At 39.7% G+C, this 18,615-nt stretch overlaps 1 protein-coding gene across 4 annotated transcripts in view; it reads right to left on the bottom strand.

The window, feature by feature from the left end:
* Positions 1-18,615, bottom strand: part of LOC126266740 (serine/arginine repetitive matrix protein 2-like) — a 320,191-nt gene that overhangs the window by 241,552 nt on the left and 60,024 nt on the right. For all 4 annotated transcript variants that reach the window (XR_007548913.1, XR_007548912.1, XM_049971227.1 and 1 more), the window contains one exon: positions 6,848-7,008. Coding sequence is in view for 2 of the 4 variants with exons in the window: in XM_049971227.1 (XP_049827184.1) it covers positions 6,848-7,008 (161 nt within the window). In the remaining 2 variants the exon portion in view is untranslated. The remainder of the gene's footprint in view (positions 1-6,847; positions 7,009-18,615) is intronic.

The following is an 18,615-nucleotide window of genomic DNA, read 5'->3' as shown; positions in this document are numbered from 1 at the left end:
TTTACAATATTAATGAGCAAATCTTAGACACTCAGGTACAGGTGAATGTATTAGAGCAGACTAGGGATTCAAATGTAAAGCTTATAGTTTGGCAGAAAGACCATACATAAGACACAGAGACTTAGAATCACAAAAGTAATTATCCTGTCAACGATCGATATGAACAATCACAAAATTAAAATTACATTAACTAATAACTATTATATATGTTTACTATATTTAATTCTAAGTAGCTACAGTTATTTATTCATTTTTATGATGTAATAAGTAAATATACACTGAAGTTGAAACTTCCTGGCAGATTAAAACTGTGTGCCTGACCGAGACTCGAACTCGGGACCTTTGCCTTTCGCGGGCAAGTGCTCTACCAATTGAGCTACCGAAGCACGACTCACGCCCGGTACTCACAGCTTTACTTCTGCCAGTATCTCGTCTCCTACCTTCCAAATTATACAGAAGCTCTTCTGCGAACCTTGCAGAACTAGCACTCCTGAAAGAAAGGATATAGCAGAGACATGGCAAGTGCCCGCGAAAGGCAAAGGTCCCGAGTTTGAGTCTCGGTCGGGCACACAGTTTTAATCTGCCAGGAAGTTTCATATCAGTGCACACTCCGCTGCAGAGTGAAAATCTCATTCTGGATACACTGAAGTTGTTAAGTTCAAGATGATAACAAGCCATTAAATTATTTTCACAAAGTTAAATGGTACACAATAGGTCAAACAGTTAATTTAAATTATTTTGCTACTTATATAACTGCTAAACTGGAAACAAACGTATCAACCTTTTTACATATTTTGCACATTTCCACTCATTAATGTTGTACGGAATAATTTTCTGGGGTAACTCATCATTTAGAAAGGAATTATTGATTTCACAAATGCAAGCAGTAAGAATAACATGTAGTGTTCATCCACAGACAGTACGTAAGTAACTCTTCAAAGAGTTATGCACTTTAACTGTGCCGCCACAATATCTATTTTCTCTAATGAAATTCTTCATAAATAATCTTTCACAATTTGACAAGAACAGTGTTGTTCATACCTACAACACTAGAGGGAAGAATGACCTTTATTACCCACTGTTAAAGGAGTTCAATATGCAGCAACGAAAATTTTTGATCATTTGCACAATAACATAAAATGTGTCAGGTAGAGATGCAAGTTTTAAATATAATTTAAAATCATTTCTCCTGGATAACTCCTTTTATTCCATTGACACATTTCTACTTAAAAACTGGCAGTCAGGAAAAAAAAGGGAACTTGTTTTCAAATGCAGCTGCATGGGTAGGGGTAGCAATAAAATGATAATCTGCTCATTAATGTTAACAGTAATTAAGTATACATACCCCATAAAGTGACTCATTCTACATCATTTGGATAAAAGAATCATTCAAATGATCTATGGAGCACACAACTAACTAACTAACTAACTAACTAACTAACTAACTAACAAGTATAGAACCCTGATATTTTTGAGAAATACAATCAATCTTGACTAGGTTATTAAACTGGAACTTAATTGTTTTTGAATGAACTTGTATGAGTGCCTCACCATGCGTAAATACAAGAAAACACAGTAACTGGAACATGAATATTTTCTGCTGGAGGATTTGATACTTTTTCTTTCCTGTTATGAATATTGTGGTTGGATTGGTGATAATTTTTGTAGGTGTGATTAAATATGGTAAGTGATTGGGTAATTTCAAGACCCTAGATTATCTTAAATGTTGAAAAAATTTATGCTGGTAAGCATACAACTACACTAGCTATATCCTATTACTAAAAACACACACACACACACACACACACACACACAAAATAACTGTAGCCCAAATTACACACTTTCACATCTTTAGTTACCATTTTGGGATTTTTTTGCATCAAAGGCATGAATATTGTAGAAAATCATATCAATGCATTTTGCTGTATATTAGCAACATCTCACTCACCTGAGGAAAGAAAGGGAATTGGACCCATTCCCCAAAAATTCGTTATGACATGCTAAGATCATAGCAAAATGCTTACCGTTTGCCTAGGAGCACAGTGATGGCAAATCAGGCAATTAACATACAAGGGTATAACTATCCACCCTACAAGAAACACAGTGGGAACTTTTCTAGTGCAAAGGCAAGAAGACTGCATTTTTGTAAATAGGTTTAATACATCTGAAGCATTGCACTGTACGGAACAGAACAAGGACCATGAGCAACATGATGAAAAAATACCTAGAAAGTTTCGAAATATGGTGGTGGAGAAGAACAGAGCAGATCAAGTGGACAGATCAGGTGATGAACGATGATGTATGAAAAGAGTAAAAGAGAAGAAAACTATTCTGAATACTACTCTTCAGAGGAAAGCTAATTGGATCAGACACACACTTGGACACGAGGGGTTCATACACAACATCATTGAAGGGAAGATCTGAGGAACTACAGAAGAGCAAGAATAATAATTCAACAACTGGATGACATGAAAGAGAGCAAAGCAGTAATCTTGCTTTCTCACTTGTCAAAAAACAGAGGGAGAGAGTTTATATAACCTCACCACTGATTATTAATTTCACTATCAATTACTTCTGATGCCGGTCATAATTTTTTGTGATGGTACTCGTGTTTACTGTGTGTGTGTGTGTGTGTGTGTGTGTGTGTGTGTGTGTGTGTGTGTGTGTGTGTGTGTGTGTGTTTGTTTTATCTTTATGTAGTTTCTCTGAAAACTGAGGTTCTTAATGCACTTGCACAGCACTTACTTGCTGCAGTTTTGCCTCTAAAATGGCATGGTGTTCTCCTGTCAAAAATCACCAATTGATGATGTCATTTGGCTGCATTCCCATGTTATTTCAGTATTGTTTACACTGGGAGAAAGTAAGGTACCCTAGAGTTGTATCATCACCAATCCTCCGTCAATATATTGTCCCTTCATTACCTTATTTTTCAATTTCTTTCCTATCAGTATTCCTACTCCATTTTCACCATTAGTGATTTCCCTCTGAATAGAAAAGCTTATAATCTACACTTTCTACCTCCTCAGTCTCTTCCCATCTCACTTCACACAAGCCAAATGAATCTCATCTGTCCCTTTTCATTTCCTGTTTTGCATTTTCTAGCCTTTCTGCTTATAGCAGTGTGAAGACATTCCATGTTCCAATCCTTCCTTCATTCTCCCAATCTTCCTTTCAAATGTGCTTCCTCACAATATGTTCACCTCATGGAGTTCCAAGTGAGGGGAGCTTAAACTTCGGATTCTTTCACGTTTAGAGACATACCGCTTGGGATATTAAACTGGTAGTATCCCATTATAGTCCACATAGGCTGTAGGTTGTCCAGCCTACATCAGCCACTCCCTATGAGTCAGATATTGCTTGTAGCCGTCCTTGTGGGGGTACAGTCACTAACTGTACTATTTATTCGCTAAAGAGTAAAGGTGCCTCTTCTATTAGCTTCACCATTCTAAAAGAGCCCTTGTTCTGCTTCTGCTGCTGCCATTAAGGTCATATAATATGTAAAAATATTGCTTATGGAACAAGGCGCAGAATGAATCATTAAACATGCAAAATCGGCACTGAAACAAGAGAGATAAAGCATGAAGCAAGTTGGGCTGAGTAGTATCATTGTAAATAATGTCTCATTTAATGGAAAAATGCATGCAGTTTCTCAGGAATTAACAAACAACAGGTTATGTCACTACAGATAAAACACCTTGTTACTGTCAACTGCATATTTCCCAAAAAAGCAGACAATACCGATAATAGGTTAAGTCGATTTTTCAAAGGTGATACATAGTTCAGGGTTACAGCCAAACTCTTTTCTTGCAGACAGAATGTTATATTTAATTATTCACTACATTACACACATTGCATTAACAATATCAAAATTATCGTTAAATGGCAATGCAAAATACACTTTTTAAGCTACCAGACACAAAATATTATGTTCATACTGCCCCTTGTTTGATTATATGTTTTTGTTAGGTCTCATTCATTAAGTTGTTCTTAATAAGTTAATATAAAGACATCATCACAACTCATCGCCTGTAACAATACTGATTAGGAATGCTCAAAGAGCGAACTGATGTCATTCAACCAATAATGTAGTAATTCATAAGTCACCCTTTTGATTTTTATTGTTTTGAATTGAAGCAAGCAATACTCCTACACTCTGGGCAATTACGTCAGCTGCTACTTTTAGTCCTCTTGTTTGAGCACCATCAATCCCGCTGGTCTGTGAGCATGGTTGCAACTGTTACTGGTTGAGTACCACCTGCACACTGCCGCCAACGCAAGCATATTCTGCCATCGCCCAGAGCAACAACATCATCGCCAGTCATCATGGTATCCTGGATAGCTACTGCTGGTGGAGCGCACCCTCCCAGCAGTGGCCTCCACCTGCCACCGTCAGCTCATCAGGCTATATGATGCTGTCAGTTGCACTGGGAGCCAGCCATGCCCCTTGCCACAGTATTAATCAGCAATGTCCTGCTTAGCATCAATGGGTGTCAAATGTGCCCTAGTTGTAGCACTATGCCAATGGCCTAGACCAATATCTGAAAAGCCTTCTATACGGTAATATCGTATGTCCCTGGAAGCCATGTTTTTAATTCCTGTGCTCTTTCCACCTTTCAATGACATAAAAGCTGGTGATGCGGCAATTCCCCATTTCCCCAGCTGCTTCATCAAGCAGTATCACACTTGGACATGGCTGCTACTGTGTCCTACCAGCCGTTGCCCTTCCCCTTCAGTCTAGCACATTTTCTCACCTGCCCAAGTTCCAACCATCCAATCAACTTCAAGCTCATTGGCATCATTGCATATCTGACAGTTGATGGGAGGCAAGCCTGGCTGACAGTGGCCACCAGAGACCCAACAACACCAGTGGGCTCAGCCAGACTTCGAGGCGCCACAGGGACAACAGCAATGGCACCAACTGGCTCAGCTGGATTGGAATGTTGTGCAATAAACCACTGCACATGTCAATGGCAATCACGGTTTAATTCCTGCGTCCATGCCACCATGCAAGGACACAAAAATAATCATAAAATAAATTTTAAGCAATGAACCCTAATGACAAATTCATAAATTTGGAACCTAAAGCATTTGAAACTGAGCAGATGATTGAGGCACAAGATGAAGCATTTATGTACAGATCTCATAAAAGAATACATATCGACAAATTGCATGAAAACTGATGATGCAATTATTTGGCTGGGGAGGCTGGGTGGCAGGTCTCTACGAAATTCTATGACAGGAGAGTAAGTGGTGGAAGTTAGTGTAAAGCATTCTGGAAAGCAGATGAAAAAAGGCTAGAACAAGATAAAAATATATTTTTACCGTATCAAGAATTTAGCTCAAAAAACTTGTCAAAAGCAGGAACAAATGAAGAACTGTTTGTTACTGCTTAAGAGGGAAAATACATTTTCAACAGCAAAGTAATGTAAAATTGCTAATTATTAGCTTAAATTTTTTCCACACTACATGACTGAGTATGCGATACTATCACTGCGTAACGTACAGCACTATTATTGTGTAGAGTCACTACCCAGACTTTTAGCAAAAGTAATAAGTCTTTCCAACACAAGTACTAAGAGATAGTGTGTGAAGTATTGCATTACTGCATTAGCAGCCACAAGCTGGTAGCCATAACTGTGGCAACTTGTGGCTCAGAACAACACACACATAAGGGGACTGCCAGATGGGGCTAGCTATTATCAGAGCAAAGTTGCACCACAAAACAGTAATGACTGCAGCAGTGATGTCACCACACCAGGGCAGGTCTCCTGGTATGGGCAATGTGATTAGGTGTCAAATTTTAGTGAAACAAGTGCACCTTGGGAGGATAGAAATGTCTGAGTTTTGAGGCAGAGTCATTCTTATCTCCAGAGTCAAGCAGCACCATCATGACTCCAGGGTCCCATAGGGCAGTGGAATGTCGGGACATTGCCAGCAGTAGCCAAGGGTTCAAGACTGGACTGTGCCAGCTGCAATCGACACTAGCTTTCTCAAGGGACTAGGTGCCACAGCACCATCAACCTGCCATCCGTGCCTGCTGCTGAGTTCCTAGTGGGATTCAGTGCCTCAGTGCCATCCGACTGCTGCCAGAGGACAGTGAGTTGAGCCCCATGTGCAGCCATCTCCATGCACCACCACAGTGAGGGGCCACCAGGGGTCCAAGCTGCCAAGGCACTAGGATGCCACTGACATCAATAGCCCTGGCCCCAAGGCCGCCATCCTACCACGGTCCTGTCAACTGTGCCACAGAGTGCCTACTCAGCATCCAGGGTGGCAGCCGCCACCCGTATGTCAGAACTGGGCAGGTGCAACAGAGAGAGGACATGTCTGCCTCACTGAGCCACGACACGTCATGTCCTGTAAATAAATAAGGGGATTCTTTACAGTCACCAGTTTTTCCGCTGGGCCTACTGACCTGTCACCACATCCACTCATCTCCCTGATTGCGAGTGCGACTGCACTCTTCAGAATGTGTCCAAGAGGTTGTCACCACCGAGCACACTTCGATTGTGTGGACACACAGCCAACTGACAATACTAACGGATATTTTTAAAATGTGATCACTGTACAAAACAAAAGTGGTCAATTAACACAATGGGAATGTGAAACCAAAAGCCATATTTCCAAATACTTCCTGAACCTTATGCATGAAAACTATAAGGTTTGTCTTACATGGCAGCAAACAGATTGGTTTCCTACAAACATAGACATACATATTAGTCTATTTCTAAGGTCCATCTACATTACTAATTTCATGCAAAAAATACATATATAGTCATGTAAAGTCAGTAATTGGCTGTGTAAGAAGAAACTAAGCAGTAAGTAACAAAATGGTGAGTTACATTACCTGTCAATTCAGCTACACTCTTGCCACCAGCTTGCATTGCCACTATTTTCCCATGGTTTATGACAGAACTTAACATCACCTCCTTCTGTAACATGGCCATAGCATTCTGCTTTGCAATTTCAAGCAGTTTTTTCTTATCTATGTGTAGCCCTGAACGAGACCTGCAAGAAAAATACAATTTTATGTCACCAACAAACAGAAAATGACATTCACAAAAATATGAAATAATACTATCCTCTCACATTACTTTTTATTGCAAGAGATGCACAAAGCATGTAATTTAAGTACAACAAAAATTTAGGACTATTATGCAAAATTCAGTGAAGAAATAATTTAACAAGAGCCGTCATAGCCCTCTGTCAGAAAGTGTTGCAATGTTAGAGAATGCAAGCTTTCTATTTCAACAATAACGCAATGGGAGGGCTCGGAAAGGGGAGGGAGGGGTACACCAATGCAAATATATCACACTGGAAAAAGAGCTCAATTGCCTGAAGATAAGGTCTTTGTTACTTCAAAATCAATTGCAAATAAATTAAAACTGTAAACACAACTGAATAGAAATAGTAAGAGGGAACCTTTGCACCAACATTTGATTCACCCACACAGAATGAATTTAAAGTTACTTTGAAGGAAACAAAATGAAATCATTCAATCAACAGAAGGCCGAGATCCCTTCAAGCAGTTCTCATAAAGAAGAAAATGGCACATTGATTCTATGGCGATTTTTGCAGTGGAGCAAAATTATCAAACAAGATTCTACCCATTGCCACAAATAATGGCACTGTAGATCATTTGAAAAGAGCACAGTATTTCTGCCATATAGCTATGTAGACTACTTACTAGCAGAGGACCTAATTGACTGGGAAAAACTACATCATTAACATCTGTCGTCCTTCACAAATTAAAAATTCTCTTGGTCTATGTAACATCCCATGTACCTTTGAATGTTTGATGAACACTTTGCTTTGGCACCTCAAATGAATGACATATCTTTCAATACAAGGATGACATCACTTTTTAAAAAAAGTCTGAACAGGATCAAAACACTGGTCTGTGGAGAGAGAGGGGGGGGGGGGGGGGGGGGAGGAGGGGGGAGCGTATTTGTTGTCCACACATTTTGCTACTATTCAGCACATGATAAGCTTTCTCAGTCTATGCACCTACTACAGGTGTTTGTTATGGATTTCAATACCAAGACAGACTCATTACTTGGACTGAAGCAGAAAGCAAATTATTTTGGATGGAATAACAAAAAAGACCTTTCCACGTACTTAAGGTTCAAGTATCTAGATCCTCCACAAACCTGGCACTGTATAATGACAATAGCAAAACAAAACTGGTCGCTGGCACCGACAGTTATGGTACAGGTGCAGTTCCAAGTGCAAATCTAGAAAGGAATTACTCCAGTATAGCTTCCCTGACCCACAATAACTGCTTTATAACATAGAGGAGTGCCTTGCACTTGTTTGGGCAGGACGTTTCTACCATAGCTAGCAGATCAGTCAGTATGGCAATGTATCCACATTCAATATGCTGGATGACATCCACAAAACAATTTTATAATGAAAGGCATAAATAAGCGATAAGATAACAGGGGCAAGGTATTACAGTGGTGTATGCCAACTAGGGGAAGTTTATCATGTCCTAGTGAAAGCTGTAGCTTTTTAAAATAAAAATAAATGTAGTACCCTTTCGTGTCAACAGAGTATGTTCCAAATTTTTCCAATAGTAGCTTCCATCAATGGATTATAATTCTGGAAGATATTAAGAACACTCACTTAAGGCTGTTACAACATTTTTTTAGCTCAAAATTGTGGACACCATACTGGTGAACAATTTTTTTTTTTCTTTATAATCAAAGCTTCTATCTACATAATCATTCACCCAACTGGTCTTTGAGACTTAGCAGTATTCACCAGTTTTTGTTTTGCCCTTTGCAAGGGAATAAAGTAAGAAGAATCAGATTTGCATTCCAAAAAATACTGGCCATAATCTTTAAGACTCACGGATCTTGATTATCGGCCATTACCTTCTACATGATGGATGATCGACTGATCTGGCCTTGTAACACTAACCAAAATGGCATTTCTGTGCTGCTACTGCGAATGGCTGAAAAAAAAAGGGGAAACTACAGCCGTAATTTTTCTCGAGGGCATGCAGCTTTACTCTAAGGTTAAATGATGATGGCGTCCTCTTGGGTAAAATATTCCGGAGGTAAAATAGTCCCCATTCAGATCTCCGGGCGGGGACTACTAAAGAGGATGTCGTTACCAGGAGAAGGAAAACTGGTGTTCTATGAATCGGAGCGTGGATTGACAGATTCCTTAATCGAGCAGGTAGATTAGAAAATTTAAAAAGGGAAATGGATAGGTTAAAGTTAGATATAGTGGGAATTAGTGAAGTTTGGTGGCAGCAGGAACAAGACTTTTGGTCAAGTGAATACAGGGTTATAAATACAAAATCAAATAGGGATAATGCAGGAGTAGGTTTAATAATGAATAAAAAAAATAGGAGTGCGGGTAAGCTACTACAAACAGCATAGTGAACACCTTATTGTGGCCAAGATAGACACGAAGCCAACGCCTACTACATTAGTACAAGTTTATATGTCAACTAGCTCTGCAGATGACGAAGAAATTGAAGAAATGTATGATGAGATAAAAGAAATTATTCAGATAGTGAAGGGAGCCGAAAATTTAAAAGTCATGGATGACTGGAATTTGATAGTAGGACAAGGAAGAGAAGAAAACAGTAGGTGAATGTGGATTGGGGGTAAGAAATGACACAGGAAGTCGCCTGGCAGAATTTTGCACAGAACATAACTTAATCATAGCTAACACTTGGTTCAAGACCCATGAAAGAAGGTTGTATACATGTAAGAAGCCTCGAGATACTAGACGGTATCAGATAGATTATATAGTGGTAAGACACAGATTTAGGAACCAAGTTTTAAATTGCAAGACATTTCCAGGGGCAGATGTGGACTCTGACCACAATCTATTGGTTATGAACTGTAGATTAAAATTGAAGAAACTGCAAAAAGGTGGGAATTTAAGGAGATGGGACCTGGATAAACTGACTAAACCAGAGGTTGTACAGAGTTTCAGGGAGAGCATAAGGGAACAATTGACAAGAATGGGGGAAAGAAATACAGTAGAAGAAGAATGGGTAGCTTTGAGGGATGAAGTATTGAAGATAGCAGAGGATCAAGTAGGTAAAAAGAAGAGGGCTAGTAGAAATCCTTGGGTAACAGAAGAAATATTGAATTTAATTGATGAAAGGAGAAAATATAAAAATGCAGTAAATGAAGCAGGCAAAAAGGAATACAAACGTCTCAAAAATGAGATCGACAGGAAGTGCAAAATGTCTAAGCAGGGATGGCTAGAGGACAAATGTAAGGATGTAGATGCTTACCTCATGAGAGGTAAGATAGATACTGCCTACAGGAAAATTAAAGAGACCTTTGGAGAAAAGAGAACCACTTGCATGAATATCAAGAGCTCAGATGGAAACACAGTTCTAAGCAAAGAAGGGAAATTAGAAAGGTGGAAGGAGTATATAGAGAGTCTATACAAGGGCGATGAACTTGAGAACAATATTATGGAAATAGAAGAGGATGTAGATGAAGATGAAATGTGAGATATGATACTGCGTGAAGAGTTTGACAGAGCACTGAAAGACCTAAGTCGAAACTAGGCCCCGGGAGTAGACAACATTCCAATAGAACTATTGAGAGTCTTGGGAGAGCCAGTCCTGACAAAGCTCTACCATCTGGAAAGGAAGATATACGAGACAGGTGAAATACCCTCCGACTTCAAGAAGAATATAATAATTCCAATCCCAAAGAAAGCTGGTGCTGACAGATGTGAAAATTACCGAACTACCAATTTAATAAGTCACGGCTGCAAAATACTAACGCAAATTCTTTACAGACGAATGGAAAAACTGGTATAAGCCGATATCGGGGAAGATCAGTTTGGATTCCGTAGAAATATTGGAACACGTGAGGCAATACTGACCCTACAACTTATCTTAGAAGCTAGATTAAGAAAAAGCAAACCTACGTTTCTAGCATTTGTAGACTTAGAGAAAGCTTTTGACAATGTTGACTGGAATACTCTCTTTCAAATTCTGAAGGTGTCAGGGGTAAAATACAGGGAGCAAAAGGCTATTTACAATTTGTAAAGAAACCAGATGGCAGTTATAAGAATTGAGGGCCATGAAAGGGAAGCAGTGGTTGGGAAGGGAGTGTGAGAGGGTTGTAGCCTCTCCCTGATGTTATTCAATCTGTATACTGAGCAAGCAGTAAAGGAAACAAAAGAAAAATTCGGAGTAGGTATTAAAATCCATGGAGGAGAAATAAAAACTTTAAGGTTCTCCAATGACTTTGTAATTCTGTCAGAGATAGCAAAGGCCTTGGAAGAGCAGTTGAACGGAATGGACGGTGTCTTGAAAGGAGGATATAAGATGAAAATCAACAAAAGCAAAATGAACATCAACAAAAGCAAAATGAGGATAATGGAATGTAGTAGAATTAAGTCGGGTGAGCTGAGGGAATTAGTAATAAAGGAGTTTTGCTATTTGGGGAGCAAAATAACTGATGATGGTCGAAGTAGAGAGGATATAAAATGTAGACTGGCAATGGCAAGGAAAGCGCTTCTGAAGAAGAGAAATTTGTTAACAGAGTATTGATTTATGTGTCAAGAAGTCGTTTCTGAAAGTATTTGTATGGAGTGTAGCCATGTATGGAAGTGAATCATGGACAATAAATAGTTTGGACAAGAAGAGAATAGAAGCTTTCGAAATGTGGTGCTACAGAAGAATGCTGAATATTAAATGGGTGGATCACATAACTAATGAGGAGGTATTGAATAGAATTGGGGAGGAGTTTGTGGCACTGCTTGACTAGAAGAAGGGATTGGCTGGTAGGACATTTTCTGAGGCCTCAAGGGATCACCAATTTAGTATTGGAGGGCAGTGTGGAGAGTAAAAATCGTAGAGGGAGACCAAGAGATGAATACACTAAGCAGATTCAGAAGGATGTAGGCTGCAGTACGTACTGGGAGATGAAGCAGCTTGCACAGGATAGAGTAGCATGGAGAGCTACATCAAATGGTTGTCTCAGGACTGAAGATCACAACAACAACAACAACAACATTTTCCACATTCTTCTTGAACTGCCGTTTTGTTTAACGTGTGTAGCGGTCCACTCACACTTGATCCACAGTCACAAAACCAATGCATAAAATCAGTTGGATTCTTTCCACAATAATTTTTTTGACTGTACTGGATTCCAGTTTAAATGACCATTTTTAATCTTCATTACATGATCAACACCGATCAAACAGGATTCAAGTACCAGGTGAAAATTCGACACACGTTATTGCATAAAGGAGAAAAACAAACCCTTGTCGTAGTTCGTAGTAAAAAAAAAAAAATACTAACACATTCATACACGGCGCATTAAGCCACCACAGCCTCTGGAAAACTGTTGCCTAAGGTTTCCCTGGGCTTACAAGAAACGAATGTTACATTTGGTTCTTGGGTTACAGAAGAGATCAGTCGCTTAACCGACTCTATGAAAATGAGTACATTACTTGCTCAAAATCCGGGAAATTGACAAATGCAATTTACAGAACATTTCTTGAGAATGTTTGAAAACCACACATTGCTGATAAGAATTCTTGTCTAACATTGGATTCCTGGGGTGGACAAACTAGTATTCTAATGTATGACGCCATGTTTATAGATGACATGCACAGTAAAAGTAATACCGCCAAACTGCATACCTGCATGCAGCCGTGTGATGTTTATTTCTATCGCCAGGTTAAAAACATTATTTTGAGACTTCAGAATTGCAGTGTGCTTCTGGAAACCCAGCAAGAATTGCACAACCGCACGGATGGAATAACTATTCACAGCATAATTCAGCACCGATTTTTCAGGCAATGATATTGTACGCGTGGTGCCCACCAAAATTAATTCCCGAAAAAGACATATTTTTAAGTGTGAACCAAGTTTGTTTTCCATCGATTCTTCGGAAGGAACAGTGCAGCTGTCATAAGATTACATTCATTAGTTGTTCTTGATGCTGTGAGTATATTTGTTTCAAATGTTTCTATGACAATTACTATCCATCCGCTAGGTTTCCTCGAGATTTGAACCCAGGTTATCCACTTCCCAGCCCGTTACTCGGGTCGTTGCACTCTTGGTGAAAAGCATTTACCATGTGGGTACATAACGAGCAGTTGTAAAAGTTTCTTTCCTCGATTTCTGGGAAAGTATGTGTTTGTGGACCCTATACCTGATGATGAAAAATACTCTATTTACAATTATTTATTGATCCCGCAAAGTTTGAGTCGATTGCTCGTCATAACCTTTAGGGTCATTTTCTCAAAAACAGGAGGTTGTTGAGCCAAAACGTTTTAGACCAAAATGTCTTAAGAGTCCTTTGTATTAGGATGTACATAAGTGACCTGCCAAATTTGAGTCAAATCGGTTGGCCGTGTCTGAGGCCTTCCCCTTGTAAGCCTTGCTGATAAATGGACCACCATACTACATGTAAGTAGGAATTCACAGAAACTTGCTGAGAAACTAAAGTCCAGTAAATTTACTCCAGTTTTTTACACTAGGAATACTGTCACCCACTTTCAGTTCAACAGTAAAGAAAAGATTTCATCTTTGGAACGTACTGGAATTTACAGGATTTCCTGCGATCTGTATGGCAAATTATATGTAGGTCAATCGGTAGGGCTATAGCTACTAGACTGACTGAGCATGAAAGAAATAGCAAACTGAAAAAGAAAGATTTCACCTTTACTGAACATGCTCTGAATGAATGTCATTTATATGACATGAAATGTGATGTTCTGAATAGAGGAACCAAAGGCAGAAAACAAACATTACTAAAAATTCTTGTCATTAATAAACATCAATCAAAGAATCTGGATGAAGTCCTAATGACCAAAACCAGTAACACCACTCATCTTCACGAAACTAGTCAGTTAATATTTCTCTCACCATTAGATAATATGCTTGTTGTAACTGTTCCACACCCACATTCCACAGACTACTTTCTCCCCACTGCCCCCTTCCCCCCCTTTTTATGGACTGCTCATCAAATTCACCAATTTGTAGCTATAACATAGTAGTCGTTTGTGCCATAACTCATTTCCACAACATATATAACTTCCACATTGATATATTTTTAATCTTTGAGTATACTGTGATGAAAGATTTATTTGTTCAGGGCCTTTTTCGGTATTACATTATGCTCGTGTTTTTGTACTGATATAGTTGTAAGATGTCACGTATCTTTGAGAAACAATATTTGGACAACTGTGAACTGTGATGATGTGTGGACTACCTGTTTAGTATTAAGTTATCTGACAATGGCTTACGAAGCCAAGAGCCAGTTCATAATGAATTATTAAATAAATATTATTGTGCAACATTAAGACTGTGTATTCATAGAGGCCATCTTATGCTGCATGGAACATGCTGTGAACAATAAGGTTATTCTTTTGACAAAGTATGCTGGGCAGCATAGTAGACGGTAATTCCCTTCTATTTATTGCCCAATGCAGAGTTATTGCAAGTATCTACGTAAGTGTCTGGTCTGACAGCATTGTCGTAAATTTAGTCAGTAAATCTCACAAAGGCTTAGATAAACTAATGTTAGCAATCAGGTGTTTTACTATCCACCTGATTCAGTTTTAACAGCTGTGGAATCATTCAATGAAAGTGCCACAGAAGTACCCCATCAATCTTACAATATTAGTTGGAAACAAGTTTAACCTAGTAAGTATAGAATGGGACGTCTTTGAATTCATAGCAGTTGGTTTGGATGGACAGTCTTGTGATACACACACATAAAAAAAAAAAATTTGCATCACATCAGTTCTGAGAGTTCCGGAACCAGTACAGAAAATTGGAATAGAGATCAACATAAACATCATTTCCGCCCTTTTTATTGCTCATGGAAACCACACATTGCATGTTGTACCATCATATAGCGAGACCTTCAGAGGTGGTGGTCCAGACTGCTGGAAACACCGGTACCTCTAATACCCAGTAGCACATCCTCTTGCATTGATGCACACCTGTATTCGTCATGGCATACTATCCATAAGTTCATCTAGACACTGATGGTCCATATTGTCCCATTCCTCAACAGCAATTTGGCGTGGATCCCTCAGAGTGGTTGGTGGGCCATGTCGTCCATAAACAGTCCTTTTCAATCTATCCCGGGCATGTTCGATAGGGTTTATATCTGGAGAACATGCTGGCCACTCTAGTCATGCAATGTCATTATCCTGAAGGACGTCATTCACATGACATGCTCAATGGGAGCGCGAATTATTGTCCATGGAGCCAAGTGCCTCACCAATATGCTGCCGATATGGTTGCACTATCAGTCAGAGGATGGCATTCACGTTTTGTGCAGCCGTTACGGCGCCTTCCACGATCACCAGTGGCGTACGTTGGTCCCATATAATGCCACCCCAAAAACAGCAGGCAACCTCCACCTTGCTGCACTTGTTGGACAGTGTGTCTAAGGCATTCAGCCTAACAGGGTTGCCTCCAAACATGTCTCCTACAGTTGCCTGCTTGAAGGCATAAGCAACACTCACCGGTGAAGAGAACGTGATGCCAATCCTCAGTGGTCCATTCGGGATGTTGTTCGAACCATCTGTACTGTACTGCATTGTGTCATTGTTGCAAAGATGGACCTCGCCACGGACTTGCGAGTGAAGTTGCACATCATGCAGAACATTTGCGCACAGTTTGAGTTGTAACATGATGTCCTGTGGCTGCACAAAAAGCATTATTCAACATGGTGGTGTTGCTGTTGGAGTTCCTCCGAGCCATAATCCATAAGTAGTGCTCATCCACTGCAGTAGTAGCCCTTGGGCGGCCTGAGGCAGGCATGTCATCGACTGTTCCTGTCTCTCTGTATCTCCTCCACGTCCGAACAACATCACTTTGGTTCACTCCGAGACGCCTGGACACTTCCCTTTTTGAGAGCCCTTCCTCGCACAAAGTAACAATGTGGACACAATCGAACCATGGTATTGACCATCTAGGCATGGTTGAACTACCGACAACACGAGCCATGTACCTCATTTCTGGTGTAATGACTGGAACTGATCGACTGTTGGACACCCTCCGTCTATTAGATGCTGCTCATGCATGGTTTTTTACATCTTTCGGCAGGTTTAGTGACGTCTCTGAACATTCAAAGGGACTGCCAAGTACTCAAGAAAATTCTGGTCCTATGTAAAATCGTTACGGAAATCAATGGCTTCTACCAAGTCACTCACTGACCAGTCCAGTACGGAAATAAAAGACATCAAAAGGAAAGCTCAAGTTCAAAATTTCATGTTCAAAAAATCATCAATGCAGGAGGATCCTACAGACATACCATTATTTGATTGTCTCACAGATTCCCCTATGGAGGACGTAGAAAGATGTTTGCCTGGCACAGAGAAGCAAATGACAGAGCTTGAAACAAATAAGTTGCAATGTTGGATGGAATCCCAATTTGGTTTTACTAAGTGTACCCTTTGGTATTGGCTGCCTATTTAGCTTGCATTTATCAAGAAGTTCTCATCCAGTGCAAAGTCCCAAACGTCTGGAGAAAAGCACAGGTGACCCCTATTTATAAGAACATTACAGAACAATCTCCTTCACATTCGATTCCTGCAGAACTCTTCAGCATACTCTAAGTTTTGAATATAACAAATGTCCTCAAGATAAAAAAGCTTCTGTCCACAAATCAGCATGGGGTTAGAATCAATACAGTGCCCCACTGCAGACTGTTAACAAAGGTCCTCCTGCATGGAATAGGTTCCCAGATATTTGAGTGACTCTGGCTCTAAGACCTCTTACGTAATAGAACCCAGTACATTGTTCTGGATGGCTAGTGCTGATCAGAGTCAAGGCTATCATCAGGAGTGTCCTAGGGAAGTGTTATAAAACTACTCTTGCCCACTGTATGATCTGACAGACTGGGTGAGCAGCAATCTGCAACTGTTCGCTGATGATGCTGTGATGTATTGGATAGTGACACTGTTGAGTGACTGTATGAAGATACAGGTTGACTTAGAATTTCAGTATGGTGTGATGTATGGCAGCTTGTTTTAAAAGTAGAAATATTAAGTAAAAGCAGATAAGTAGGAGAAACAATTCCTTAATGTTTGAATATGGTATTTGTCATGTGTTGATTGACACACAGTCATGCTGATTAAATATCTAGACATAAACTGTGAAGCGCTATGAAATGTTATGCACTTGTAAGATCAGTAGTAGGGACTGCAGATGGTCAACTTCGGTTTATTGGGGGAATTCTGGGGATGTGTAGCTCATTTATAAAGTCGATCACATATAGGACAATAGTGTACGTACAACCCATTCTTGAGTACTGTTTAAATACTTGGGATCTGCTCCACGTTGGATTAAAGGAAGACACTGACCTAATTCAGAGGTGTGCGGCCAGATTTGTCACCAGTAGTGAAGTAGGAGACGGATAAACTAGTAGTGGCACAAGGTAACCCTTTGCCACACAGCATATGTAAGTTGCTGTACATGAAAGAGGTTTTGTTAATCAACCAACATTCTGATCAGTTATTTTGAGGCAGGTGTTTTTTTTTTCACTGTTTTCATCTCACTTCATTTTGGTAGAATATTTTTTTTTATGTATATGGTTGAAAATGAATGCACAAATATAACACAATGGACAACACATTAAGCAATACCACACAGATTCAAATTTTTTTTCACTTTCAAAGAACTTGTCATTTTGAAACTTCCTGGCACATTAAAACTGTGTGCCGGACCGAGACTCGAACTCGGGACCTTTGCCTTTTGCAGGCAAGTGCTCTACCACCACAGCCACCCAAGCACAACTCGCAACCCGTCCTCACAGCTTCAATTCTACCAGTACCTCATCTCCTACCTTCCAAACTTCACAGAAGCTCTCCTGCGAACCTTGCATAACTAGTACTCCTGGAAGAAAGGATGTTGCGGAGACGAAATCTCATTCTGGAAACTTTCCCCAGGCCGTGGCTAAGCCATGTCTCTGCAATATTCTTTCTTCAAGGAATTCTAATTCTGCAAGGTTTGCAGGATAGTTTCCGTGAAGTCTGGAAGGTAGGAGACGAGGTACTGGCAGAATTGAAGCTGTGAGGACAAGTTGTGAGTTGTGCTTGGGTAGCTAAGATGGTATAGCACTTGCCCACGAAAGCCAACGGTCTCTATTGACATCTCAGGATTCAAGCAGTGGTAATTAATGAAATCTCAATTCCATAAAAAATATTACTGTCATGATAGCAACTACTGTACATTAGCAATGAGCAAAACTAATGACATTCAAATATCCAACTGACGTGAAAAAGCAACCAAATCTGTCCCAAATGAATCTAACCTCATATGTTGCATAGGACAGAGTACCAATATGATACGAGATAACTGAAATACAAGTATCAAAATCAACCACTGAAGAGCCATCAAACAAATTGCTGATGCTGTAATAAGGGTTACAGCTGCATAACACAATTACTGTCAACACCTGAATTCAATTAATATAATGCCATTCTAAATGAAAAACCATTAAAAAATAAACACAAAATAATAAGCAAATTAGTAAATTGTATAAAGTTTTAATAAACTGTAAAGATCTTGAAATTAGGTAGTGATGGCTGGTTGAATACTGGTTAAGGTAAGTGTTCCTTCCAATATTTCACTCTGATGGATCCCTTCACTAAAGA

Source organism: Schistocerca gregaria, chromosome 4, assembly GCF_023897955.1.
Source record: "Schistocerca gregaria isolate iqSchGreg1 chromosome 4, iqSchGreg1.2, whole genome shotgun sequence".
Classification (NCBI taxonomy): Eukaryota; Metazoa; Arthropoda; class Insecta; order Orthoptera; family Acrididae; genus Schistocerca; species Schistocerca gregaria.
The sequence above is the reverse complement of the archived record's forward strand: the minus strand, read 5'-3'. Positions and strand labels throughout refer to the sequence as shown.